Source organism: Neltuma alba, unplaced genomic scaffold, assembly GCF_004799145.2.
Source record: "Neltuma alba isolate B1F8T4 unplaced genomic scaffold, ASM479914v2 tig00010742_pilon, whole genome shotgun sequence".
In the NCBI taxonomy this organism is placed as follows: domain Eukaryota; kingdom Viridiplantae; phylum Streptophyta; class Magnoliopsida; order Fabales; family Fabaceae; genus Neltuma; species Neltuma alba.
This window is the reverse complement of record NW_021635569.1, coordinates 15,050-43,046: the sequence shown is the minus strand read 5'-3', so window position 1 is coordinate 43,046 and position 27,997 is coordinate 15,050. Positions and strand designations below refer to the sequence as shown.

Below are 27,997 nucleotides of genomic sequence, written 5' to 3'. Positions count from 1 at the left end.
GCCTTTTATTTTGCTTTACATAAAACCAACACAATAGCAGAAATTGTAGAAAAATAGCAAATATATTTAGGCCAATTCCGAAAGAATCGTTGAGGAAAATTTGATATAAAAAAAAAAAATGGAAAGAGACAAGTGGGGGGTCCAGCAGACGCGAGTCTCGTAGCTTAACAAAATAAATGCGTAGAACCACCATCACTAAGCTAAATTAAGCAATTAACTCTAATCCCAGCCGAAATCCTCAATTCAATACGCCGCTACCTATAGAAAACTCTTGCTGTCGCTCAAAATTTGCCCTGCCAAGGATGTGCTTCTATCTCTATTGCGCTTTCACTTCCTGACGTGCAGCTCTTCCACCGTTTTGATAGGGCCTGGGCACAGTTTCTCCATTGCGTGCTCGAGGTCTACCTGAGAACTCACCTCGCTTTTCACCATCATTCCTACCATAACCACGACCACCACCAAAATTGCCACGGCCCCTATAGTTATCATTTCGGAATCCACCCCGTCCTGATGAATATTTCACTCTATCGCTGTTAGCTGCAGGAACCAAAATATTGGCATTAGGGAACATTTTCACCACGGAAAGAAAAATACAGCTACAAAATTTTCAAAAGCAACATGTGCAGGTGGTAAGACTGAAAAAAAGTGCACAAAATGCAAGTGCATCACACGATCCCTCAAGCAAGAAAATCCCAATTTCAATATATTAAGAACTTGAAGGTGAAAAGTCAGCAAGACTATACAGGAACACATTAAGTGCATAAAATATGAGCATTTAGTTAGTATCATCAGTAAAAACCGCCAAATGATTTTCATAAACAGGTGCAGGTTGGATAGAGCATGTTCACTTGCCTCGCCTTTCTTCAATAGAAAGTTTGCGATTGTCCAATATGATAGGAGTAGCCTGACACAGCGAGTGTTAAGTATTAGGGGGCAACCATTAAATAAACAAATACTAAAAGCTTAAGCACCAAACATGCAAAAATCATAACAAAACAGCAAAAGCAATATGTTCTTCAATATCCATTTTATTTATTCATCAAAAAAATCATACTACTCAGAGATCAAGAATTGGATACATGTCAATACCTCAAGTGCGCTATGCATTGAACTAGCCGATTCAAATTCCACAAAACCAAAACAAGATGCCTGTTGCTGGAGAGAAGAATTTGACAATTTATAAACACCACACTACATTGAAGTGAATCTAATAAACTGAATCTCACAACAGCTTAACTAAGAGACTTTAACTAACCTTGTTGCTTCTGACTTGAATCCCATCAGGTTTAATGGGCCCAAATTTCTTGAATTCCCGTTCAAGTTGTTCTACTGTTGCGTTCATTGGCAAATTCGCCACAAATATTGCATAAGCCTTGCCTATGAAAAGTAAATTACAGAGTTAAAAACATTATGATAACATCAATACAAGATTTACAATAGACCCTGATTATACATACAAGAAATAAATAAAAGGATACAACACCTGCATTATCATTATTCTTTTCTGGTGCAGGATTACTGCTGGGAGCTGGTGCTTCAGGAACTGGAGTGCTAGAAACACGTGGTTGTTCAGCAGGCTTTGCTGGTGATGTCCTTACATGGAATGGAGCAGCATTATCTTTCAAAGCATTCACCTAGCACCCAAGATAATAACAAACCATCAGTCACAACACAAGAATAAAGAATTAACAAAAATTAATACAAGTGAATAAATAGGACTCACAATGGATGCAAAGGACTTCTTTGGAGCATCCTCCTGGGCGTTAGTTGCAGGCTTCTCAACGACTGGTTGACTTTCCTGCTGACTTGACTCCTTCACAGTATCAGAATCCACCACCTTTTCATTTACTGATAACTCCCCGTTATCTAATTGTTCATTCCCTTCTTTCTTGGCATTAACATCAGTCTCCACAACAGCAGCTTGGCTCGGTGGAATGTTTTCAGGAACATGAGTGGGCTCTGCATTTACAAGCGACATTTTGAGCCCAAAACATTTACCAAGTTAAGGAGTTGAGAAAGCAGACAAGTGACAAGAACAGATACATTGATGAAACCAACTGACACAAAAATTACCAGGTTCTGGGGTGAAAGAAGCTGCTGGGGCACTTTCATCAGCATCATTTGCAGGCACAGAACGAGAGTCAACAGACTTGTGGTCATCAAGATATCTAAACACATCATTCAGAACAAAGTAGCCTTTGTCCTGTGGGGCTAGAAAGAATGACTGGGTAAACTTCCTTTTCAGATCATCATCTCCAGTTAAGCAGCCGGTCACCACAACCATCACCCCCTCCTTATATGATAGCTGAGCATCTGCACTCAGAATCTCCACCCTAAAGCTCGTATAATCTAAAGAGAGGATCTTCTTGTTAATGCCCTGTCCAACATGAAGCAGATCATATTAGCAACTACAAACAAGATCACTTGTTGCAGTAAATGAGAAATTTGAACACAAAAGCAGAATATGTTCAAACAGCTATCACTTTTTATATATCAAGATTATAGTAAATGACAATCAAAATTGCCTTCCTCATATTCTTAAGTGGACAACAATGACTACTAAAAAATGAGATGAATGAATTCATTCAAAGTATGTCCATGTTTCATGATCACCCGGTAAATTGCATAAGTACCGAAGAGTGACACAAACAACAAAGCTAATATGACATTGCTGAGTGAAGCTTGGACTGTAATTATCCATGCTCTAGGCTATTCATACCTCGTCCCCAAATACGTAAGTTTACTTAATCAGTATATTTACTTGATCAGTATATAAACATGACCGTTTATTCTCTTATTATGTTACAGTAATCACACCAGGTTATTTACCACCAGAGATCAAATAAGATTTCAAAGAGAGAAGTTGGAGACATATAATCATTATAATCATAAAATCATGATAGGCATCATTACTTGCAACTTTAATTTCCTTAGAATGAAGCATATCGAATCATATACTTAAGAAATAAATTAATAGTTTAAAAACCCCTCGAGGGAGATGAATATACTTAAAAAATTTTAAAAAATGGGGAGAGTTATCTTGATTCAAGTACATCCAGCTCTATAATATCTTCAATTTTCTCACATCTGACCTGTGATTAAATTTGTCTGTCTCTTTGACAGAAGAAAAAAATAAAAAATCTGTCTATATAACTATTGATTTATAATTAATTATTTATGGTGGTTTTATTAAATTTAATTAAAATGCTTGCGCGGAATTCCACTTGTTGAAGCAAACCATCACGCATTAAATCAAGGAAACATGCTTACATCGATAGTGGTCACCAAGCTCATACTACCATCTTCTTCAGGTCGGCTTAGGACACTATTCTCATGATAAAATCTGTAAACTAGGTGTGGTTGTTGATGAAGAATAGAGTAATACTGCTCCACAAAAGCATTGCCCACCATCTGTGGAGTTGGGACCTCATCTGCTGCCGCCATCTCAGCTAAAAGACAAAAGAGGCGCATATAAGAATATACCAAACACATCACGTTTCATAAAATTAAATTCTTCGCCGTAGAAAACGACGACATTGATTTAAAAGAAAAAGAAACTCTTGATTCAGGGTGTTAACAAAAGCAATGCTGTTACAAGAAGCACTCCATCACTGCAATTCATATCACTTAGAAACCTACAACACGACAGTCACCAAATTATGCACGTTTATATACTAGACAGCATTGGGAGAATAAATGCCTTTACACTCAACAGTGTACCTGCCCTTGAATAAAGCCAAGAGGAAATAAATAACGTTACATACTTCAGTTTGCAAAGCATATCAAACATAACAGAAGCAAACGCAAGGGACTAACAACTCAACCCAAACCCAAGATCTTGGGCCGACTTAAAAATGTCCACAGCTAAAGAGCAAGAAACAATGATAAAACGTACACAAACATATGAATATCAAGAATAACACAGACTTCGGATAAAAAAGGCCAGTATATAATATGAATCGAATGGAAAACCTCCTGCTGTAATCAAGACAAATACGAATCGAAAACCTGACCCAACCAAAAGAGAAGATGTACCTCAAACGAAGAGATCGGGATCTCAGAGAGAGAGAGAAGGAAGAGCCGGTGAGAGCGAACCCCGAAAAGGGATCGGGGAGAAGAAGGAAGAGAGGGAAGGCGGAGGAGGCGGTGGGTCAATGAAGGTTTTTTCCCATCGATCCCCAGTCCCTCGGAAGGGCTTTATTTTTAGGGCTAGTTTTGAGATATTGTGATGTGATTCTCTAGCTGGGCCCACAGTTAGTCTCCTAAACGACGGCGTTTTCGAAAGGGCAAGGTGTGTTTTGCGGCGATCGCAAGGCCACGAGGTGGACGTTGCGCTTTATTTATAAACGATGATCTGAACGAATCAGATACTTAAATGAGATTAGGATAGGATAAATGATCTTCTATGCGAGTGGGGATATATACTAATTGAACAAAATCAAAACTAGGAATATTATGATATCTAAATTTATTAATTTGTTATTTTAATTTGTTAGTTGATTGATCATAACATAATGAAAGAATATGAATATTATTATGACTATTTTCAGTAGAAAGATATCCGTACAAAATTAAAAGCAAATACCAACAATTAAAGATTTCATTGATTGGAAGGCGAATCAAAATATGAAAAGATTTGATTACTTATTTGAATTATTGGGATCAATTTTGATGCGGCAATTTAGAACTTGATTAATTAAATTACTTAGTTAGTACTTGACATATATTTTAATGAGAAAATCTCAATTAAATTCAGTGAAAATATTTATATTTAAATTGAGGCCAATGCTTTTAACAAATTCTTAATAAGAACGAAAAGCCTAATTTGAAATTTATAAATGCTGTTAAATGATCCGAATGTCCCTTTCTAATTAAAAAGGAAAATTATTGTTTTACCCCTCCCAAGGGCCCCTTATCTCTTATTGTTAATTTTAAGACCAAAAAACATATAAATAAATTTTTAACGTTTAAAATTTTGTATATATAAATAGAACCTTTGAAAATATTTTAAATGAAAACATAAGTAATCTTTAAATAAATATTTTTTCAGGTTGTAACTATTTATTTTAATATTTTAAAATATTTTAATTACATTTTTTAGTTGTGTTCAACATTGCATAAATCAATAAAACTAAAGTAAATTATAAGAACTGAAAATAAAAAAATTATTTAAAAGCTAATTATATTTGTAATTAAATTTTTTTAAAATTTTTAGTTATATATACAAATTTTAAGCACCAAAATTTACTTATATGTTTCTTGATCTAAAAAAATAATCATAAAAAAATGAGGGAATGCTTGAGAAGGATAAAATTATCAATTTTTTTAATTAATGAGGAGCATTGTGGCCGTTTAACAATATTCAAAAATTCTTTCTTAGGTCTCATGACTTGATTAGAAATTTATTAAAAATATATATTTGAATTTGAATTTAGATATTTTAATTGGAATTCTCCCTATTTTGATTCGGTATTGTTGTTAAATATTTTAAATTATAGTTCACGAGCTTTATATATTATGTTGAAAAAAAAGGAGCTTTATATGTTAATTCATAATTTTAATCTAATAAATATTAATTAAGTTTTTCTGACAAAAAATTAGATTAAGTTTTTTTTGGAGGAGAATCCCAATTAAATCCAATTAAAATAACTAAATCCAAATTTGGGCTTACGCATTTAACAAATTCCTAATTAGGTCATGAGACATCATTAGGAATTTTTAGATATTGTTAAATGATCAAAATGCTCCTTTTTAATTAAAAAAAATTGATTGCTTTACCCCTCTCAAATGATCCCTCTTTTCTCTTATGATTATCTTTTAGGACTAAAAATACAGAAATAATTTTATACTGTTTGAAATTTGTACGTATAACTAAAACCTTTAAAATATTTTAATCAAACCTTTTAAATTATAATACAAGTACCCTTCAAATAAATATTTTTTATTTTCATGCTGTGAAAATTTATTTTTAAGATTTTAAAATATCTTAATTACAAAAAATATTTTATATTAAATTGTTACAAATTACACTTCAGGGTTGGAATTCAAAGTTTTGATAAATAAATAAAACTAATCTAAACTATAAGAACATAATATTAAATATTTTTTCAATTGAAATATTTTAAGATCTCAAATTAAATATCTACGAACATAAAATAAAAAATATTTACTTTAAGGCTATTTACGTTTTATTAAAATATTTTTGAAGATTTTAGTTATATATACAAATTTTAAATACTATAAAAATTTTTATGAGTTTTTGGTTCTAAAAATGATCATAAGAAGAAAGAGATTACTTTGAGAAATAAAGTAATCAATCTCTTATTTTAGAGTAAAACATATCAACCCCTCTTCTATTTAACGCAAATTACAAAGACCTCCCTTTGATTTTGAAAACTTATATGGATCTCCCTTAAAATCAAAATATATATTGCACAAACCTCTTTTCTAGTTTTGAGATTCAACTCTCATCCACTTATCTGTTAGTTGACCTTTAAATCATAGGATTGACCCATTATCTTGACCAAATTGTCCCTTCTTAATACAAATATTACTTAATAATTATCATTTAATAACACATCATACATCTTTATTTGAAATTAAAAAATAATTTTAATAAATATTTTAATATTTTTGCTATACTATTGAACTGATTACCATAGCATAAATTTTATTAATTTTATAAATACAAATTTTTATTTTACAATAAATCTTGTTTATTTATTTAAACTTACTTGTGATGTAATTTTTTAAATATCTATTAGTAAAAAAATTTTGTGATTGTATATATATTTTTTCAATAAAATTATAAAGTTATGTTTTAATTTATTAAATTTAGTAAAAATATTAAATAGATTATTAATAAATATTAATATTAAAAGATAGACTATATAATTAAAATAATGAGGGGTAAAGAAGGAAACAAGGTTTATTCTAATAATTTTTAATTAAAAAATGTATGCCAACAATTTTTTCAGAATATTCCTTAACGGTGTTAATGGTTTGGACTAAAATATATGTCATCAAAATAGAAGGGAGATCCGTGTAATTAAGATAAAACAGAAGAGAGGTCAGAGTATTTTACTTTTTATTTTAATTAAAAAGAGGTATTCTGGTCATTTAAGAACATTCATAAATCTAAAATTAGAATTCATGTCCAAATTAGGGATTTAGTAAAAGCAAAGGCCTTAATTTAGATTTAGATATTTCAACCGAATTTTATTAGAATTTTCCTTTTGCACAAGAATTTAAGTATATTAATCAACGACAACATATATGTGTGTGTATAGAGTTTGATTCGTTCATTTATACGCCCATTCGTTATACATATGCTAATAATTACTCTTTTTGTTTTGTTTTTGAACAACTTAAATTCGATCATTTATTTTTATTTAGGAAAAACTAATATGAATGTTCTTACATTTTTATTCAGTTTTGAACCAGGTCCTTCAACGTTTTTTTTTTAATTGAATCCTTTAATTTTGTGCTGTTAGATTTATTAGTTCCTACCGTTAAACAGGGATAAACACTGTTAAAAATTTCTGTTATCTTCCTATTCCCGACCTCATTGTTTTCTCCCACTTCTTCGGCCATGTCTTGTCTCTGTAATAGCAAGAAGGCTCACGTCTCTAATTATGCCGGTCCATGTACGAAGCTGGTTCATTAAACTCATGAAAACCTTGAAATTTCAGCTGCATCCCCCATTTGTTTATATAGGAAAATGGGTCAGTCTATCTTTGGTGGATTGGACCCAAGCCCATTAACTTTGGAGCTCTAATGCAAATAACATAACCTGTAGGTCTCAAATGATGATTTGCAATTTTTCTTCAAATTATGGATAAGGACAAACAGGGGCAGAAGTTTTATTTTAAGATATAGAATCAGTTTGAGAAACTGATTTTTTTACCGGCTTGCTTTCTTCCCGCCCGTATTCTCTCTTCTCACTCTCAAACAAAATGCATTTGTTATGAACATCCATTCCGACTCCATTACCGTGATCGGAATTCCACGCATGGCTATCTAAATCTGAGATTACTTGACACTTCAGGTATGCCCGAACACCATGAGTTTATTTGATATATTTCTTCATCTCTCACACTTATCCATTTCCCTCACAGAAACTTGCCAACCGATATTCCTCCGCCAATGTTATAAAAGTACATTATGAAGACAATCTTGAAGATGGGAAGGTGGGAGAGATAGGAAAAAGAAATGAATACTGAAAAGAGGAAATAGAGATAAGGAGATCGTGGAGGGAGATCATTTGAAGACTTCAAAATGGGGTTTCTTGAAGAGTAATATTTTTCTTAGATTATATAGAGACCCAATACAAGCCAGGGGGAGCGAGAGAAGGTTGGGGGTTGTCTTACTCTTACTCAGCGATCAGTGATAAACGATTCTTGTGGGATTTTAATGTATACTACCTCCAGTCCTTAATATAAAACTATGTTTGACTTTTATTTTGGTCCTAAATATAGGACCCCAATCCACTTTGTCTCTCATATTTATGTATTTCTAAGATAGTCCTTCTAATAATTGTAGTCCTAGCCAATATAGTTGATTAGTAAGGATATTTTAGGAAAAAACCATCTATTTATTACAAATAACTAATTTAATTTCTTCCTTAATCTCCTTAAATTAGTCAATTGGATCTTATAATTAGAATCGGAGGTAGTGTTTTTTAGGAGCCTAGTTTGCTTTTCAGGAGTTGTGTGAGAAAAGGATATTAGAATCTAATTGCTGACAAGACAAAAGCAAAGATATTATAGAGAGGTGGGAAAGTTGGGAGAATGACGGGAAGAGTGAAGATGTAACAGAAATTTTAACGGTGTTTGTATTTATTTAACGGCAAGGACTCACAAATTTAACAGCACAAAATTAAAGGACCTAATAAAAAAGAAAAAAAGTTCAAAGACCTTATTCAAAACTGAATATAACTATAGGGAACTCCAAATTAATTTTTCCTTTTATTAAATATCTTGCAAGTTTTAAAATTTTAATGACTATCCTATCCTAATCCCCCAACCCCCAACCCCCACCCCCTCCCCCCAAATTGAAATTGAAATTCTATGAATTTAGCACTCCCCACAATTCTGTCACTCCTCAATTTTTCTATGAAGAGTTTAGCTATGGATTCTTACCACGTTGAGGTTAAATTGAGCAAAGGTTATCCAATAAACACAATCATCCCTATTAATCCTCAATATTTTCCCCTTGACCCTCCAAGTGGATATCAATATTTCAATGTTAGAGTTAACAAGACAGATTGGAAATGGCAAGTTGCAAACGTAGGAGAGTTCTATTCTGAATATACTAGTAGTAGATATGATTTCTTCAATATCTCAAGGAACTCAATGGAGTCAATGATAAGAATAATTCTTCTGTGTCTTGGTATTCCTATAGATGTTTATGATTCTGTGGCTGCAATGATTTTAGATCTTGGGGAAAATATGGCTGATATAACTCACAAAGACCAGAAAATGATGTACCTGGGCATGGATACTCATGTTAATGCTTATTAAGACAATAATAGTAGTGATAACGACCACGACGACAATGATGATGAAGATATAGAAGCATTTATAGTATTACATCCTGCAAGCAAATCATCTATTAAGAGACTGGAAAGCGTAGAGATTAATGAACAAGAAGGTTAGTAAAGAAGTTGTTCGTATGCCTTGCTCACATATGTTTCATAACAATTGTATTATCAATTGGTTGTTGTGTAAGAATAATTATCCATTATGTCGCTTTCAAATACCGTTTAAGTGATAGTTAATAAAACTTAGTTTTATCCCCCCCCCCCCCCAAATTTAGTGAATCAATTTGTTGATTTATTTATGGATTCAAACGTACGCATAACTGTATCGGGCCTTTTTGTTTAATAGTCTTAAACAATACACGACACAATCTCTGAGAAGGCATACAAAAATCCTTGAGAAAATGACTTCTCAAGAAAAGGAGGTCATCAACACACATTTTTACAAATAAATAATTTAACCAATTTTCTTAACTTATGTGAATAAATTATTTAACTCTCGCATTTAGGATCGGATATGGTATTTAACTTTTTACTTCAGTTTTTTAAAATACTATGTGGTACAGTAATGTTGGATTAAATTTAAACATTGACAGATTTAATCAGGGTAAATTTCTCAATGAAATTTTCCACATTCGTACAAACTTGAACTTGAAACTTCATAAGTGGCCATAAACTCTTCCACTTGGATCAACACCCTTTAATTTTTTCAGTTTAAACAATAGACACTCACATATGAACTTGTACGTGATTGCAGCAAAATTAGGTTTTACAGAGACATACGCCTGCAAGCCATTTGAAGAAAAGCATCACAAGAAAAGGATATATTAATCTTAAACTTTGATCAAACTCACGAAACTTTTGCATTATAGGAAACATAGCTCTCACATATCATGATCAGAAAATAATCTATCAAAAGCTCTATAATCCTGTTACCGCAATACTTCTTCATGTTCACTACTGTTTCACGCCTCATCAAGATCCCTCCATCAAGATAAGTTGAACATAAGAAGTCATCTAAAAATTTAAAGTTTAGAAGCACCGGGTCCATGCAAAAATTAAAACCATTCTTTAGACATTCACCTGCAAAATGCTCCCATGGTCTGCAAGGATGGATCTAGAACTTCAACCCATGTTTCTCTAACTTCTCTTGAATAATGGCATCAAGTTGTTCCGCCATATCAAACTTAAGAAAATTCTTCCAATCTCCAACTTCTCCACGTCTAAAATAAGCCTTATTTTCAATTCCATGTGGCATTTTCTCACTTTTATTCACTTTCAAATTGCTCAAATTCTCAAAACTACATAGCCTCAATATATCACCCACAATATCATCATCCTCCTCCTCCTTAGAAAAACCATACCCTATGAACCCAGCAAGGTCCTTTAATACCCTATGAGGCTCGCCCTTCATGTCCTCATATCTCAAAAACATTATTTTATTCGGATTCTCCAAACTTTTCTTGTAGTACTCCAGCATGTGATCCCAAAATGGCCCATAAGGGCCCACTCCTCTGCAATACTGCTCGAACAACTCTTCGATCTTGTTGCTCTCTTGGATTTCTGGTCTTATCATGTTCTGGAAATGCCAGGCAGAGATGAATTGGTCCTTGGGATTTCTGCACAAGTACACTATTTTACATCTCGACAACTTAATGGACTCCGGCAACAAAACATATGGTAGATGTGTCGCAAAAACCCTTGGAGACGATGAGAACAAGCTCAGATCAGGCTTGGTTTGCCCAGTGTAGAGGGTGGTCTCCAAGGTGCGTACCAAAGCATGAGGGTTGGCAGTGAGGAGAGGGTGAGTAGTGGAAGAGGGCATTCGGGTCGGGTTTGGATGATGGGTCTTGCGGTTAAGAATAGCAAAAGTGAGGGCTTTGAGCCAAGTGGTGCCACACTTCGGTGAAGTGATAAGGAGAATGTCAGAGTCATGGGCTTGAAAATGGTGTTGACAATTAAGAAGTGCTTGAAGTACTATTTTAGGGAACCAGAAACCTTGATATTGGTAGAGTTTGTGCATAGCCAAATGCCGTTCGGTGGGTAAGGTTGCAATCAGGTCTTTACACTCTTGGGATAGGCCTTCGTTATCTTCATCCCAAAGGAGGGGCAGAGCAGTAGTAGGAAGATTGGAATCGCTAGATTTTTCAGCTACCATGGTAACTATTGTAACTATGAAAGTGAATTTTATCCATGAAAGTGAAGGTAATGAGATTTTATATATGACAGAGGAAAATATCAGAGTGGTGGTGGGTCGCAGTGAGAGAAACTAAGGCCACATAATATATTAGTGGTGGTAGTTTGTAGAACTAAAACAAAATAATGGGACCGCGTCAAATCAATTCAAACATAATTGAAGGACGTATGACTGAGAAAACTTTATTAGTGCAGGTCCGGTCTTGGTGCTCATCAAGTGATGAGCGCTCAATTTGGACCATCTAGATCTAATCTGGATGGTTCAGATTTAATATTTTTAAATAATTATTTTCAAATAGAAAAAATTATTAAAATGACTTCTCAAGAAAAAGAAGTCACTAGAATTTAGAAAACATTTTGAAGGAAAAATACTTTCTCAAACGATGTTCACAAAAACAAAACTAAACATTGCTTCCATTAAATAAAACCAGTTTAGTCTTCATAAATTGCACAACAAAAAGAAATGGCATTGAAGCATCACAGTTCTAAGTACAAAAAACATCGGTGTTATCATAAAGCCAAGTAATAATAATCTGAAGTCACAACTCACATTTTAACACAGAACTGCCATGCCGAGTAATTTAGCTAAAGGTTGGGGTCAACGTCAGATTGGTTGGCAACTTCCAGCTCGTGACTTTGTTTTTCTTTTTTCATTTAAAAACGAAAAAACAAGCAAAGCATAACATAACCCAAAAAGAACAAAAATGAAAAATAGGATTCCTTTTCTTATAGTAATTAAGAAAAGGGATTCCTTTTACTCGGATTCAACCAAAGAAAGCCTGTGAATATGAATGATTAACATATACAAGACTTGAATCCAAGATAGTAAGAGCAGGACAATGGTACGAACATTATATAACCAACTTGACTTTATCTTATCTAAAAGAGAGAATAGCTTATCTCTTTTGTGCTTTCCTCCTCCTAGATTGTGCCTTTTGCCACTTCTTTCTGGAAACAAGTTTACTCTTTGGCTTCAATTTTAACTCAGGAGAGAACTTGTAGTTCGGATCTCTCATGCGTGCTTGTATGTCCTTGAAGAACTGCATATTCAGTTTTTTAGGCCCCCCTTGTCTCAGCTCTGCATACTCTGGTCCTGAGACAACATTCTCAAATGCTCCAATTAGAATATCTATATCACTCATGACCTCCCACACATTGGTGTATCGCCCATCAGGACCCTTCTTTAACTTCTTCAAAGCATTCTCAACTGCAAGCTTCCTTGCTTTTTTTCCTGGGGACAACTCTTCAGGTTCCTGTTCGGATTTCAGTAACTCTGAGATGGTCCGGTACTTGGGCATTTCTTCAAACTCGAATAATTTATCTATGTATTTGTCACTACTTTCATTTGGGTAAGGTTCTGTAGGAATATCATCATCACTATCCATTTCATCACCAGTCCACAGCGTCTTCTCTTCATCGCTGCCAGACCAAACACTTCTTAACTCATCACTGTCATCAGCATCTATCAGATCTGAATGCTCTTTAGCTTGCTGTCTTACTTTCCGAATTTCTTTCTTAAGACGGCTTTCTGAGTCCTCTTCTCCACCACTTTCATCCTCACTTCCAGTCCACAGAGTGTTATCTTCTTCCATCTCTTTGGCCCAAGCTTCTCTGAACTCTTTGTTCCCTGGTATTCCACTTCCAAAGAGATCATATTTCTTGGGTCCACCACGAGCATATGATCTCAATCCTGCAACATTTAATTCATGAGGTCAAAAGGATCCACACCATAAAACTATCGTTAACAGCAAGTTTGGGGTCAATAGAACGTTTCTTATGAATTTGGTCATATGCTATGTTAGAACCAAGAAAAACTAGGCATGGAGTTGAGAGAGAGAGGATCTTGGTTAATTTATGAGGCAAAAAACTTGCGTCATAAACTAACAAGATGATAGGAGAATCTCCTAATAGCATAAAACTCTGGCGACACAGCAGAGGGAGTTATCCAACATGAATAACTTCTTTGTCCACAGAATCTGACTCAGCCTTTCTGGCTTCCTACGCCTACTATATATTAACAAGGGACTCCTATCATCTTATTATGTTGAACCTCAAATTTTTGCTTCCCTGAAGAATTTATTGCACACAAGATATAGTTCTTTTTTTTTTTTTAAAGAAAATCTTACCTTGAAAATTCAACAGAGACCCATTCTTACAACAACTCTGTAAAGCAATGGGGTTCACAAAGTGTTTCTGACCTGTAAGGAAGACATACAAGAGAAGGTTCAGCTAATGCCAATGAAGTATGATGGAAACCAATATTTTCAATATAGTATGAACAATAAATCTTCACACAAGTGTGCATGAGAAGAACCCTGGCCTTGGAGTATTGGCAGCCATTGTGATTTTGCAGGCCTTAGAATACATGAGAGAAAGCTAGTGCGGAAGCAAGACCTCCAAGCCATTACTTGCTCAATAAATAAGGTTCAGGAGCTCCAAACTCTTCAATGAAGTAGGTAAACAAGAACTCTTAACAGTCCCTGGGAGTCAGATTGGAATATCAATAACCTTTTGCATCTATGAAATTATTTACTAGGTTTACAAAAAGTGATTGATCAAACTAATTATGGATAGAAATATTAGCAAGTTGTTAGAAATATGGGAGTAAATTATCAACTTGAGGCGCGTTTAGTATCACTGTTTTTAATGATATTTCATCTACAAGAGTATGCATCACTTAGGACTCAACAACAGGAATTATCAGAATAAATTACCATCCGTGTGATATAGACGAAAGATCAGAATTTCAAATTCTCAATCATCCCTCTCCTTTCGCTTCTCCTCCCCTCCGATTACGATAAGCCGAAAACCTTCTGCTTCCACCGCCCCTTCGAATGCCCAGATGCTCCTCCACCGTAAACAAGGTTGCCGGGTCTTCTCCGTCAAATCTCTCCAAGAAGAGCTGGAGAGGAAAGGGTCATTAAGCATGGAGAGGAGAGAAGAGGGAGAAGATGTCGTAGACGAACCAAGAAGAGCTGGATTAGGAACCCGTCGAACTCCCCTGGTCCTTCGTCCTTCTCTTTTCTTACCTTTCTTCGGCTGCTCCCTCGCTGTGTATCGTTCATTCCCCTTCTACTGTTTTCTTTTTCTCCTCAGCCGCGCCTCCGCCTCCCGCCTCCGTTCTTCAGCCGCATTTCCCTAATAACTGGAAATTATAAATTATAAAATGCTCCTCTGCTTATTAATACATTAATACAGGACATAATTAATTAATTTAGATAAATTAAAAATATTGGTTAAATTAGTTAATATGATTTTTCTAAAATATATATATAACTTTCTTAATTCTTTTCTTCTTTTTACTACTTGATTATTGTTAGGAAAATATCAATGAGGTTAATTTAGAAAAAAAGTAATAAACATATAGAATACATTAAACATATAGAATACATCTGACACTCTAATTAGTTCCTATGTTAAGATTAGAAGAATAATAAAATTACTAAACCACCCTTAATGTCCCCAATACTTTTTTAACAAAAAAGAATAAAAAAATAAAAATCAACATAATAAAAGTGAAATTCTCACTTGAGTCCCACAGAAGGGACGTTATCAAAAATAAGTCTCAAAAGATTCAAAAAAATCAGTTGAGTCTTTTAAGCCTAAATTGACATTAAGCTTGACAGCAAAATGACAAAAGCAACCCTGAGTAATAAAAGAAGAAATAGATGGATGAAAACAATCACAGATGGAGCGGAACCCATTGGCCATGTGCTCTGCTACCCCTTGGTCAATAATGCAAGGGTGATTATTCTCTTTTTACAAGAGGTAAAGTCAAAATTTTCATTTTAGAAAGTCTCATCTTATTGGTCTAAATTGTTAAAGAGTTGTAGTTTGAGATGAGCTTGTAGTGTAAGGAAATGGGTATGGAAATAATGGGTTATTTGACAGGGTATGTGGTAGAAATGTACCTAGTTTGTTTGGACGAATGGGTGAAAATGATAGATGTGGATGGTATTAAATTGATCTGTCCAGAAAAAAAGTGTAACCTTGTGTTGTGAAAATGCAAATTTTATGTTGTAAATACACTAGTGATAGTTGTAGTTAAAGTTTTGCTAAGCAATTGAAATTTACACAAGTACCATTATCATTTTTCTATTCTGTATTTGCAAAATGCATATCTTCACTTGTAACTTATTTATGAATACTTGAAAAGTATGAGTTGTAAAATTTCATATGAATAGATTGTTATTTTTCTTTTTTTTTTAATTGTTAAAATATGTATCCCCACTTGTAACTTACCTATGAGGAGTTATGAAGTGGGAGTTGTGAATTTACATATATACCATTGTCATTTTTCTATTCTTTATTGCTATAATCCATATCTTCACTTACTTATGAGTACTTGAAAAGTATGAGTTATAAAATTTCATATGTACAGTTGTTTCTTTTTTGTTGTCAAAAAATGTTTCCCCAATTATAACTGTAAATTTGAGCACTTACAAGTACTTATGAGATAGCTGTAAATTTCCACATGTACTATTGTCATTTTTCTATTCTGTATTTCTAAAATGCATATCTTTACTTGTAATTTATTATGAGCACTTGAAAAGTACGAGTTGTAAACTTTCACACACACACACACGTAGTTATTATTTTTATATTATTTGTTATTAAAACATGTACCGCCACTTATAACATACTTACACGAGCACTTGTGAAGTGAGAGTTGTGAATTTTCATGTATAGTGTTGTTATTTTTTTAATTTTTTGTTGCTAAAACGCATATCTCCACTTGTAACTTCCCCATATTTTTTTTTTTGCAAACTTGTAGCTTACCTATATGATTATGTAAATTGGGATTTATAAAACGAAAATATCATTTCACTGCATCACTTGTTTTCTATTTACATTGTACAGTTAGAAATGTTACTACAAAAAACATGTCATTGCAATAAAATGACTATTTCTTTAGGCACATTATATTCCTGTATAGTTTTAACTAGTGATTGGCTATTTCTTTCACCTTGCTCTGTGCAATTAGATTTGATCCAGCCGTATGGGATGAGTCACAAGCCCCTGAATAAGTTAGGCTTTATTACATCAAGTTGTTCCTATATCGCGAGTCCTCTGATTAATAACCCATATGTGCAACATTGTTATCAAAATAATATAGTACCTCCGGTAATTAATATAAGAGTTGGTTTGATTTTTAATTTGGCTCTAAATATAAGATTTTAATTCATTTTGCTTCTCATGCTTATTTATTTTTTTAAAATAATCTTTATAGTAGTTGTACATGTTAAATGTTTAATCAAATGGTAGTTTTAGCTAATAATACCTTCGATCTTTAATATAAGACTTTGTTTGATTTTTATTTTGATTCTAAATATAAGACCCTACTCCACTTTGTTTTTAATATTTATACATTTTTTTAAAAAATAATCCTTCTAATAATGATAGCTCTAGCCAACACATTTGATTAGTAAGGATATTTTAGGAAAAACAACACCTATTTATTACAAATAACTAACTTAACTTATTTTTTTAGTCTCCTCAAATTAGTCAACTAACTCTTATAATTAGAACCGGAGATGGTACATAAGAAGCAAAGGCATTTTAGAGAAAACAATACCTAATTACTCCTCCGGTCCTTATTAACCAATTAATTTTCATAAAATCTGAAATGGATAATAAAATAAAATATATTCTTCCACACAAAAAATATATTCGCTGGAAAATAAAATAAAATAAATTATATTCTAATTAAACTTAATCATTCAAAATTCATTACTAAAAAACTAAGCAAAGAGAATAAAAAAAATATAATATATAAATATGGTTTATTGAGCACTAAATATGATTGATACATGTAATATGGACAATAGAACCAAAGACCTTTTTTTGTTTTTGGGGAAAAATCAATATTTAACTCACTAAATAATTTTAAGTCACGCAAGTTTAGTTTAAATAATTTTTAAGTAAAAATCTAATTCCGAATCCAAGACCAACTTCACACTTGAAAGCCCAGGCTAATCTTCTCATTACTCACTTCCATACCAGGAATAAAGTTTTGACATATTACCTCCGGTGACTCTGTTTGACTTTTTAACTTTAAATATAAGACTCTAATCTATTTTGTCTATTGTATTTATGTATTTTTTTCATTTAGAAAAAATAACACCTATTTATTACAAATAACTAATGTAACTTTTTTCCTAATAATTTCTTTAAATTAGTTAATTAGTTTTTATAATTAGGATGAGAGCTAATATTTAGCTAACAACTTCATGGAATGATTGGCTAGAAGATCCCTAGTCACTGATCGGCAGTCAACCAAGCAAGGTTCGTACACCAGGTAGTCAGTCTCACTCCAGCCAAGCCAGTTACCAACCAGCAGGAAGCACTGGTAAAGATTGGCTCCCCTTGAGGAAAATAATAATGAATCCGCCAGGCCAGGGCCAGTCTGTGGCTGAGCCTCTAACTTTTTAGTCATAGATCGACCAATTTTTAATCTAACTAATACTATTATCTCCTGTCTTAAAATGAGAATTTATTTAATTTTTATTTTAATTTTAAATATAAGATTTTAATTCACTTTATTTATTATATTTATCTTTTTTTTTTAAAATAGTCCTTGCAATAATAATAGTTTCAGCAAATATATTTGATTAGTAGAAATATTTTTAAAAAAATAATACCTATTTATTGTAAATAATTAAATTAACTAAATTTTTTGATCTATTTAAATTAGTTAACTAGTTTTTATATTAAAGATTGAATGCAGTAGTAAACAGGAAAAAAAAAATTAATAGAGCAGTAAATAGCTCTTCGGAAAACAAAAATTGGAGCGAACATATACTGCAAAATATTCCATGCCATGAACATCCGCTGAGAGAGCCGCACATGGTTCAGGCTTCAGAGGAGGACACTGTTCCCATTTCCCAAAAGGTGTTTCCCAATCGGAGAGCAGGGCCTCGTTTGAAGGCGGAAAAACACAGCGAAAAAGCTCCCGGCGAGGATCGAACTCGCGACCTTTCGCTTACGAAGCGAACGCACTACCACTATGCTACGGAAGCTCCTGTGACGCTCGCTCTGGATTGATGTTTTCTAAACAGATATTCATTTGGAAGAAGTCGTCATCCCCGACTCTGAAGTCAAAACCCTTGAAGAATCTTGTGCTCCGGACGTCAAGCACGTTCTTTGTAGTTGCAGCGCTAGGAGAAGCAAGTAAGCAAGAGATGTGTGGTATTGCTCTGATTGTCTCAGGCGTTCGGATTGACATTTCATGTTTGTTCTTGGATTCGACATGCCCACCACACAAAACAGAAGATGTAAGTTCAAAATGGGCAGGATCTGTGCATTTCTGATAGAAAAACATTGTTTTATCTTGAAGTTAGATGGTGTTTTGTTTGATGTAGTTGCAAAATTCTGCCTATGTACGAACTTATTTATTTCTTCAATTGTTGGTTCTTATTTGGGTGCTGTGCTTCAGTTGGTGTTCTCTGTAGATGATCTTAAAGCAGCTCTACGTAGAAGGGGTCCTGATAGCTTAGGTAGCAAGAAAGTGAATCTTCAATTCAACGTCTCAGGTCAAAAAAACATTTCAACTTTCATTGAAGATGACGAGGCATTGGAATTGGGGGCAGACATTGAGAAGTTGCATATAGTACTGTCTGGAAATAAATGTGATTGTGTCTCCTTGGATAACGGGCTGCCTTGCTCGTTATACAATGCTGGTGTCCAAAGTCCGTCTGCAGAACTGCATTTCATTGGTGCAACCTTACAACTCAGGGGAATAAATCCGCTCGTTCAACCTTTGGTGGATTCGCATGAAAACATCCTTGTATACAATGGTATTCTGTATTTTCTCTGCATTTTTTTTTTGGCTTAATTGACATCCTGCCCATTTTTTTCTAGTAGGCAACAAGTATAAGTGAGCATGTAAATTGAAATATCTCTTTCCAATTTGAAGTTATTCTACTCAACATGTTTTCACAGAGCTTAAAATTGTAATTCCTTGAACCTACAGGCATAGGTCCAGGTCTTGAATATCATATGCCTGTTTGTATCTTTTTGCATGTATTCCTCTCTCGGTAATCAGGAACTCATTTTAGTTTGCTACATTTGCTTATATTGAAAATTTTGACATTCTGTTTTATTGTGCTGTTTTTCAGGTGAAATTTTTGGAGGAATCCATATTGCAAGTGATTACAATGACGCTGAATTTCTCATGCAAGCACTTGGAAAGTGCGGCTCATGTGATTCTATTCCTGATCTTCTTTCTATGATTAAAGGACCATGGGCTATCATCTACTGGCAGGTAACTCTGAGTGGTAAGTTTCCATCAGTCGAAATAAATTGTAGCATCATTTTCCTCTCCGCTATGGTGTTAGAAGTTGTGCTTCCTTTGCCATTTGTAGGATAGCTCAAGAACCCTTTGGTTTGGCCGAGATGCATTTGGTAGGCGGAGCCTGCTTGTTCACTGGCCTACAGAAGATGACCCAACCTTTATGCTTTCTTCTGTATCTCCTCTTTCACCTATTGAGAAGGTTTCTGGTATATAACCTTTCAACTTTGAGTTATATAACGCTTTTATAGTCTATCCATTTTCTTTACTGCTTCACATGTGGCATCATTGATTTTAGATATAGGTGAGCTGTAGTTTTATTATTTTCTTGATTGCTTAAGCCTCTCATGGCTATGCCAAGTTAAATTTGGTTTAGTTAATATATTTGCAAAATCCATGAGTGAAGTATTTTTTTTTTTCCCTTATATAAATTTCACTTAAGACTTATTTATTACTTAGCAAGATATTAAATCTATGGTAATTTTATTAAGTGATTGGTTACATCTCTATCCAGTGCATTCTATTTAATAAATATATTTACTTGGCATAATAATGATTACATAAAGCACGAGACATCTTAAAATCAAATAAGCACGTGCTACAATTTTAGTGTAAACATATTGTCACATATTTTTCAATTCAAGTAGTTTACTATATGAAACATCTGATATAACATGGAGTTTATCACAGTTAAATAGGTATTTTAAATTCAAATGAACGTGTATGTTAAGCGTGTATGTTAAATTCATATATATCATCCTAGTTTTCAGAGGATGTTACAGTACAAATCTTCTATTCTTGCACTTTTGGCTCCAATTCTGAGTACTTCACGGATAAGAGCAGAATCTACTGTCTCTGTTACACAACTAAGATTATTGGAACTACTGTTAAAAGAATACTATGTGCTATATCTCCTAGCATTGTGGTACTATGTTTCGGAGAAATGGTTCTGAAGCATGTGCAGATTCGGGATATTGTTATTAACAGGATACCATGAATGCTACTTATTTATTGACTGTTTACCCCATCCTGTTCATTGTCGAAACTTTAAGGGTCCATGTCAAAAATGAAGGGCTTATGTCATTCATTTGTAAATTTAAATGTCTCAAAATTTTCCTGCCTAAATTTAATAAAATGCTAAGATAATTTTTTAAATCAAGCACTCATGACAATATGAAACTTTAGAGCCTTTCAACTGCCAACAATTTGGCGTCAACTTTCTAATTTTTCATCATGTCACATTTTCTACTATGTGAGAAAAATTATTTGTTGAGAATTGTGAAGATAAATAGCTTGGAGAGAGCCACTAATGATGGGATGTTTTATTAGATAAGAATGGTGTGATGTCAAATGTTAGGGTTATTTACATCTAGCTTAATCATCTTTTCTTTTTCCTCCCTTTTCTTTTTTCTCATGTTTTCACGCCACTTCAATTTTTTTGCTTGATATTTGGGCTATAAGTCTAATATATTTTCTCTCCTTTCAGATTTGTGTTTCTCTTAATGTTGTTTCTATCCTTTAAATATTATGAGGGTTTGTTCTTGGTTGGCACTGTTTGAATTGTTGAAATAAAACTTGCTATTATCGGAAATATTAAGTAAAATAAACCATGAAGCTTCAAATGGAACAGGCTATCTCAGTTACTGGGAAGAGCTACCATGCGGAATATACAGTGTACATGTTGAGGCATCAAATTCTAATCGGGGACTGATTGGTGAAGTCAGAAGACATGAATATACAAACTCAACGCTAAAGGAGCTTATCAAATGGGAGAGAACTTCTATTGAACCCAAACCTGAAGACCTTCGTACATCCCAATATGAGTCTTCTAGGATGCAACACAATGTGCATTCAACTCTGTTGGAGGCAGCTGCATGTGAGACAGGTAATTATCTTATTATATTGGCAGAATGTGGCATTGATTCATTTGAACTTGCCGCTTTTATAATGTACAGAACTTTGATTGAGGCTGCAGCTTTTGCTTTCAAGTCTTGTTAGGCTGTGATAGGTCTTCATTTTTTTCTTTTTGAGCAGGCCCAAATCAATTCTCATTGCCAGCTCATTCTCTGCTAAAGACTTTAAAGGAGTCTGTGTTTCGGCGCACTTCATTGTATACTATCTATCAGGTGTGAATCTTAGTGAATTGAATCACAAATGTTGTAGTTGTATGTGGTTGATAAGATAGTGTAAATGTGATCAGTAGCTCCAAAATGGATCCCTGAATTCTCCATTTCTCCACATAATTTGCTTGCCTTTAATTTTTGTCCGGCTGTTAGTGTACTTAAGCTGCATTTTATGTATTGTTTCTTGGGTTTTGTGATAGAGAGATGCTTCTGGATGGATAGAACATGCCACTGAAACATTTTAGCTCATCTATGAGCTTTTCCAGTGGCTGTATGCTGGCGGTTGTAGCTGATGCCAGTTGTCTCCATAAACAGGAGGGTTAATTCATGTTATTTGCTAGCAAGCTAGAAAAAATGCAATAAACTGGTATTCTATGGGACAAAAAAGACTTCTGTTTTAATTTATGGCTGGGATTGGCATATCTGTTTTCTTGATATCTTCTTGATAACCTTTTAGATGACAGGAACTTGTACTTTTCGATCTTGCTAATGCTGATACTTTGGAATTTGTGCTTGATCTGTCCTTTTCTTTTGGTTAATAGTATTTATATTTGTTATAGAACTCTAAGGCTTTTTTTTGGCATAGGCGACAATCTCTGATGTTGGACAAGAAGGTTATGTTCCTGTGGCTGTTCTGTTTTCTGGTGGCCTGGATTCCATGATACTTGCAGCATTATTGGATCAATGTCTAGATCCCTGCTGTCAGTGTTGCTACTTCAGCTCCTTTTGTTTACTGAGTTGACATTTAGTTCCTTGTTTGGTGTTAAAACAAATAGTGTTGGATAAAATGTTTGGCAAATTTCATTTTTACAAACCTTCAGCATAGCTGATCGTCTATTCCTGTTTGTATTGGCAGATGAAATTGATCTACTTAATGTGAGCTTTGATGGCCAGTCTGCTCCTGATAGATTATCTGCCAAGGCTGGTTTAGAAGAACTAAAAAGAGTTGCACCTTCTAGAAGGTATGTAATTGCGACTTAAGTTTTCCATAGATATGTTTTTTGTGCTCTTTTTTTTTTTTGGTGTATTATCGGAAAAAACTTTTGCTGGAATGTAAATGTTAGCTCCTGTTGCTCACTTATTTTAAAACTGGCTCTATGCATAACTTTGAGCATTTTATGCACGTATTTATATGGAGAGGTTTAAAATTTATTCTGAAATACTAAGTTCTACTTGTTATTTTGGATGAGTGATTTTATAAAGGAGTCAAGGAAATGCTGGATTTCTCATCTTATTCCATAGAATAGGGAAAAGTGAAGCCTTTCTTCTGAGTTCAGAAGTGATCCAAAAGGCATGTTCTGTAGTGCATTGATTAGTTGAAAATTTTCATTTTGTAATTAAAATGAATTCCACAAGTTTAATTAGAAATAGAGGCAAATCTTACAAATTCCTTGAACATTGGATGCTACATATTGAATGAATATTTGACAAACCCAAGCATCTGTTGAGATCAATTCGTATATGTAGGTTTGGAATTTTACGAATGCAGTTGCGAGGTTCAGATTGACTTCGCAATATTTAAATTTTCGCATACCTAGGTGGGAACAAAGGTATAAGGAAGCTGTATTTGGATATTTTTTATTTGAAACAAGATCAAAGTAAAATCTAACTGCAATTAAAATTTTGCTGATTGATTGATAGAGCTCAATGGCATGTAGCCGATCCCACTTAATGGCATACTTAATGGCATAAGACTTTATTGTTGTTGTGATCTTATTACATAAGACAAGTGAAAAAAATTGTTATCATGGAAATATTGTTGAAGACTATAATTGAAACTCCTAAGTTTGATGTTGCATTTATATATAAAGAATTTTTTAACCTTTAAAATATATCTAAGAAACAGTAATTCACCATAAGAGGGGAAGGATATTCTTTGTTAGATTTTTGTGGACTATCCTGATTCATTATTATAATAATTCATATTATCTTTGCTATTTACATAACCCTTTTAAGGTAATCAACATATCATGGAGTCAAATTTCTGTGTGATAATGCCTTGGGTTTAATATGATTTTATTATCCCCCCTAAGTAGAAGTCCATCCTTCATTTTATAAGTTTTTGCCTCCAGGAAGCATATATTTGGTACATTAGTGATGAATATCAGGAGCCTTGACTGTTAATTGTCAAGGATAATGAATGATAAAAGAGGTTTTTGTTTGAGTTCGCGAAACTTATGAAGTACATCTTGCTTGCTTTGTTTATATGGTTTCCACTGTTATGATTATGTCGTTAGTGTCATGTATAATGTGACTGACCTGTTAAACACTATTCATTGTTTTTTTTTAAAAAAAAAATTGTTGGTGTCTCTAAATGTCCAGTTACAACTATGTTGGAAGTGCAGGTGGAGGCTCGTTGAGGTTGATGCCGAATTGTCTGACTTGGCTTTTGAAACAAGTCATGTTATGTCACTCATAGAACCTGCAAATACTTACATGGTACTAATTTAATTATGTGGACCAGCAACTTATTATGCGGAGATTAAAGTTTGCTAGTGTTAGCATAATAAAGAAAGAATCCTAGATGCCTTTTCGTCTGTTCTTTTCTCAAATTCATTTGAATTTATCTTAACTTTAATTCTCTTCAGAGCCTTTCAAGGTTATAGTGATACAGTTCTTCAGAAAATTATAAAACTGAAAGAGAAAAAGCGGGTCCTCTTTAAAATTATCAACGTGTCCTTTACGTCAGATGAACTACTATTTCTGATCTGACCATGCATAAGTAGTTTGCACTTATCCTTACAGGACTTGAATATAGGAATTGCTTTATGGCTTGCTGCTCGTGGTGATGGATGGGTGTCTGATGGAAATAGCGATGGCAATGACAACAATCTTGCACGTATTAAATACAAGTCCAAAGCAAGGATTTTACTTGTTGGTTCTGGTGCTGATGAGCAGTGTGCTGGCTATGGTAGACACAGAACAAGTTATAGACGAGGAAGGTATTGATATGATAATGCTAAATCATGGCAATTTCTTTGTGCCTCCTATGTTCATTTGATTCTCTATTATGGTATAAATCAGCATGGATTATATGATTGGTTGGTTTCAATGCTTTTATAATTGTGATTTCTTTCATCTTTCTATTTTGTTATATGGGTGACTTCATATTACAAATGGGGGGAAAAATGTTAAGACTGTGGAACTTTCTGCGGGAAAGAAAGTCAGGGATCAAATTATTAAAAACTTACAATGAAGTGAATGCTGTAATTAATTTGAACTTTCAAGAGCTATTCAGATAACAGGGTATAGTACGTACTGACAACTAATTAATGCTTTGGTTATTGGCATGGGGGTTGACCTTGTATTCATTTTGATAGTGTTATAAATGCTTGCTTAGAGCAGGGAACGTTATGGAAAGTATTCAGTGTTCAGTGGACAGTTCCAAACTGGCAAACTCTCCAGGTCAATTAGTTTTTCAATACATTCTGATGTTACCATGTGCCTTTTTCAGTTGGCTGGAGCTTGACAAGGAAATGAAACTGGACATACAGAGAATTTGGAAAAGAAATTTAGGGAGAGATGATAGATGCATTGCTGATAACGGAAAGGAGGTAAGGTGAATATAATAGGTCAAATATCAGTAGTCATTTTGTCTCAGTTCACCTGCCAGCAACTCTAAACGTTTTTCCTTCTAACATTCTAGGCTAGATTTCCTTTTCTGGACGAGGATGTCATGAGGATCTTGCTCAATTTTCCTTTGTGGGAGGTCACCAACCTTGATCAACCAAGCGGAATTGGTGATAAAAAGATTCTAAGAACGGTATTGCCATTTATGGGCTGGGTTTTGATGATCTAGTATTGTCCTGGCTTACAATTATTATGAATGGTTTTGTAACTATGAATATGCTACTGGTTAATAGTGATTTTGTGTTTGTCTACTATCATAAAAAGCACTTTTTGACTTGAAAGTGCTTTAGAAACTAATTGAAATAGCTTCTCCAAATAATTAAAGAAAAATACCGAAGTTTTTTAAAAGCGTTCTTCTAAAAGAAAAGTGATAAATTTCCATTAAAAAAGCTCAAGCAGACGGACCTCAAAGTATGTAAAGGTTAACTGTGCCCATGTTTTCCCCTCAAAATCTTAGTGATTACCTCACATCAATTAGTAATCTCTGGTTGGTAACAAGAGCTTGCAGACATCAACGAACATAAACAGCTTTCAGGACCCATGAAGGATGTCACGTCTTGCTCTTGTGATATTGATGTATCGGTAAAATTGTTTTCCTGGATATATTTCACCAAAAAAAAAACATTGTTTTCCTGGATATGCAAAACAATAGATTTTATTGCAGTAGTTAATATATCAGATAATTTCCGTTGAGTTTTCTGACACATTTATTTTAATTTTTACTAGATTATGAGCTCTTATAAATATAAAATGAAACTAGGGCAATTCTGATCAAAGTTTGAATCTTGTGCGTAACATTTTTCGTGAAGGTTGCACAATTGCTTGGTTTACATGAAGCGGCAGTGTTGCCCAAACGAGCGATCCAGGTTTGCATCTCTGAAAATTGCTACACTTCCTGTCTCAGGTTAAAATGAATGAAGTAACAGGATCTTAAAAGCTAGGTCATAGTAATAGAAGAAAAGTTATTTGTGAAAAATACCTAATTGAAAATACAATTTTATGAGGGACTAAATTGATGTTGATGTTGATTTTGATTTGTTGATAAAGCATCTTAGATACCGTAGAGCAAAAGGAAAAATGCATATAAAATGCAATGCCACTATGCTTCTTTATCCTTCATTGTACTGTTGTGTCATTATTAAACGTTAGTTTTACTTTTACCTCTCCTCTCAGCAGCTTGGTGATTAATTAGTGTTTGTTTCTTTGAACCGAATTGTATCGGTGTAGTTCGGTTCCAGAATTGCGAGGGAGTCCAATCGCAAGAATTTCGGAAGTAACCGGGCTGCAAATCAGGCATCCGCTGGCAGTGTGATGATTCACAGTAAATCCAACCTGAGTTGATTCCTTATTTCCTCATCTTTTGACCCACAACACCTATCGCCTTAATCCAGAGCACCTTGTTTAATATAAGCTTCAAAAAGATATATCTTTGTTTCTCTAACATCAATTCAAGTCATGAGTATTGTGAAGCAAAAAAACTCATGTAGGTCTTCTTTCTTTCTTTCTTTCTTAGTTTTTTTTTTCCCCCGGGTGAAAAGGGTCTGCTGTTAGTTGTATGGCTTAATCATTGCCTTATGGCCTTTGATTTATTTTTATATAAAGAAAAATCAGCTCAGATGGAGCAAGTACCGAAGTGTATGTAGCATCTATTTTTCCCTGGAAATTTATGGTCATGTTGGATTTAAAAGAGAGTTGGAATAATTTCCCTCGAGGATTGAAGGGAATTATTGCATTTTTTATCACATTCCATCTTTCTTAATGTGAGATGGATGTTGATGAAAGAAGTCCATTTTTCTGCTTGTAATCTTGACTTTGTTCTTTTGTGATTAATGGGTATATAGTTTCTACTCTAAAAAAGAAAAAAAATCCTTGCAACTTGCTATGTGACTTTTAATTAGGGAAAACTAATCTAACAGTCCTTATAGTTTCATCATGTTTTGAATTGGGTCCTTGTATATACATATATACAAGGACTCAATTCATAATTTTTTTACAACATTCATATATAGTATATACAAGGACCCAATTCATAATTTTTTTACAACATTCATATATACCTAAGGAGATAAAATATGTAAAATGCATTGGCACTTTGGCATCACCCCCTTGCTCCTTAAAATATGAAATTGAAATATATTGGATTGCACACCAGAGAAATATTGATGCACAAACATAAGAAGATGGATGCTTGGACAGCATATTGAAGCGGTAACAATAAGC

General features: G+C 33.8%; 4 protein-coding genes and 1 non-coding gene across 6 annotated transcripts; 1 reads left to right on the top strand and 4 right to left on the bottom strand.

Annotated features, from left to right (window-relative positions):
* Nucleotides 1-34: 34 nt before the first annotated feature.
* LOC114758675 (ras GTPase-activating protein-binding protein 2-like) lies at nt 35-4,119 on the bottom strand. Its single transcript, XM_028947744.1, has 9 exons — nt 4,036-4,119; nt 3,271-3,449; nt 2,074-2,377; nt 1,724-1,959; nt 1,484-1,634; nt 1,256-1,377; nt 1,090-1,155; nt 853-904; nt 35-537 (listed from the first exon to the last, which is right to left on the bottom strand). The coding sequence occupies exons 2-9, from the start codon at nt 3,442-3,444 to the stop codon at nt 317-319; spliced, it is 1,326 nt and encodes a 441-aa protein (XP_028803577.1). The 5' UTR covers nt 3,445-3,449; nt 4,036-4,119; the 3' UTR covers nt 35-316.
* Nucleotides 2,140-27,191, top strand: LOC114758674 (asparagine synthetase domain-containing protein 1). 2 transcript variants are annotated; one of them, XM_028947743.1, is made up of 17 exons: nt 2,140-2,228; nt 7,655-7,657; nt 15,579-15,581; nt 17,261-17,271; nt 19,186-19,530; nt 19,852-19,997; nt 20,098-20,233; nt 21,655-21,909; nt 22,059-22,150; nt 22,734-22,848; nt 23,004-23,109; nt 24,493-24,586; nt 24,893-25,089; nt 25,602-25,701; nt 25,794-25,910; nt 26,587-26,643; nt 27,005-27,191. In XM_028947743.1, exons 1-17 carry the CDS (start codon nt 2,221-2,223, stop codon nt 27,116-27,118), a joined length of 1,899 nt encoding a protein of 632 aa, XP_028803576.1. In that variant the 5' UTR covers nt 2,140-2,220; the 3' UTR covers nt 27,119-27,191. The 2 variants fall into 2 exon arrangements, with proteins under 2 accessions (XP_028803576.1, XP_028803575.1); XM_028947742.1 differs by lacking the exons at nt 2,140-2,228; nt 7,655-7,657; nt 15,579-15,581; nt 17,261-17,271 and adding an exon at nt 18,643-19,008 and having other exon boundaries at nt 19,170-19,530.
* Nucleotides 10,364-12,176, bottom strand: LOC114758677 (cytosolic sulfotransferase 5-like). The gene is made up of 2 exons (XM_028947746.1): nt 10,622-12,176; nt 10,364-10,522 (listed from the first exon to the last, which is right to left on the bottom strand). The coding sequence occupies exon 1, from the start codon at nt 11,694-11,696 to the stop codon at nt 10,656-10,658; it is 1,041 nt and encodes a 346-aa protein (XP_028803579.1). The 5' UTR covers nt 11,697-12,176; the 3' UTR covers nt 10,364-10,522; nt 10,622-10,655.
* LOC114758678 (uncharacterized) lies at nt 12,440-14,661 on the bottom strand. Its single transcript, XM_028947747.1, has 4 exons — nt 14,449-14,661; nt 14,055-14,214; nt 13,861-13,932; nt 12,440-13,424 (listed from the first exon to the last, which is right to left on the bottom strand). The coding sequence occupies exons 2-4, from the start codon at nt 14,137-14,139 to the stop codon at nt 12,631-12,633; spliced, it is 951 nt and encodes a 316-aa protein (XP_028803580.1). The 5' UTR covers nt 14,140-14,214; nt 14,449-14,661; the 3' UTR covers nt 12,440-12,630.
* TRNAT-CGU (transfer RNA threonine (anticodon CGU)) lies at nt 18,682-18,753 on the bottom strand. Its single transcript has one exon. It is a non-coding gene; the product is annotated as a tRNA-Thr (tRNA).
* Nucleotides 27,192-27,997: the final 806 nt, after the last annotated feature.

Coding starts and splice junctions, on each gene's coding strand:
- LOC114758675 (XM_028947744.1), bottom strand. CDS start 3,444: ATGGCGGCAGCAGATGAGGTCCCAACTCCACAGATGGTGGGCAATGCT. Junction 2,378..3,270: donor GCTTGGTGACCACTATCGAT/GTAAGCATGTTT, acceptor CATGTTGGACAG/GGCATTAACAAGAAGATCCT. Junction 1,960..2,073: donor TTCTTTCACCCCAGAACCTG/GTAATTTTTGTG, acceptor TTGTAAATGCAG/AGCCCACTCATGTTCCTGAA.
- LOC114758677 (XM_028947746.1), bottom strand. CDS start 11,696: ATGGTAGCTGAAAAATCTAGCGATTCCAATCTTCCTACTACTGCTCTG.
- LOC114758678 (XM_028947747.1), bottom strand. CDS start 14,139: ATGGCTTGGAGGTCTTGCTTCCGCACTAGCTTTCTCTCATGTATTCTA. Junction 13,933..14,054: donor ATGGCTGCCAATACTCCAAG/GCCAGGGTTCTT, acceptor TCTTCCTTACAG/GTCAGAAACACTTTGTGAAC. Junction 13,425..13,860: donor GTCTCTGTTGAATTTTCAAG/GTAAGATTTTCT, acceptor TAAATGTTGCAG/GATTGAGATCATATGCTCGT.
- LOC114758674 (XM_028947742.1), top strand. CDS start 18,778: ATGTTTTCTAAACAGATATTCATTTGGAAGAAGTCGTCATCCCCGACT. Junction 22,151..22,733: donor CATTGTATACTATCTATCAG/GTGTGAATCTTA, acceptor TTTTTGGCATAG/GCGACAATCTCTGATGTTGG. Junction 23,110..24,492: donor AGAGTTGCACCTTCTAGAAG/GTATGTAATTGC, acceptor TTGGAAGTGCAG/GTGGAGGCTCGTTGAGGTTG.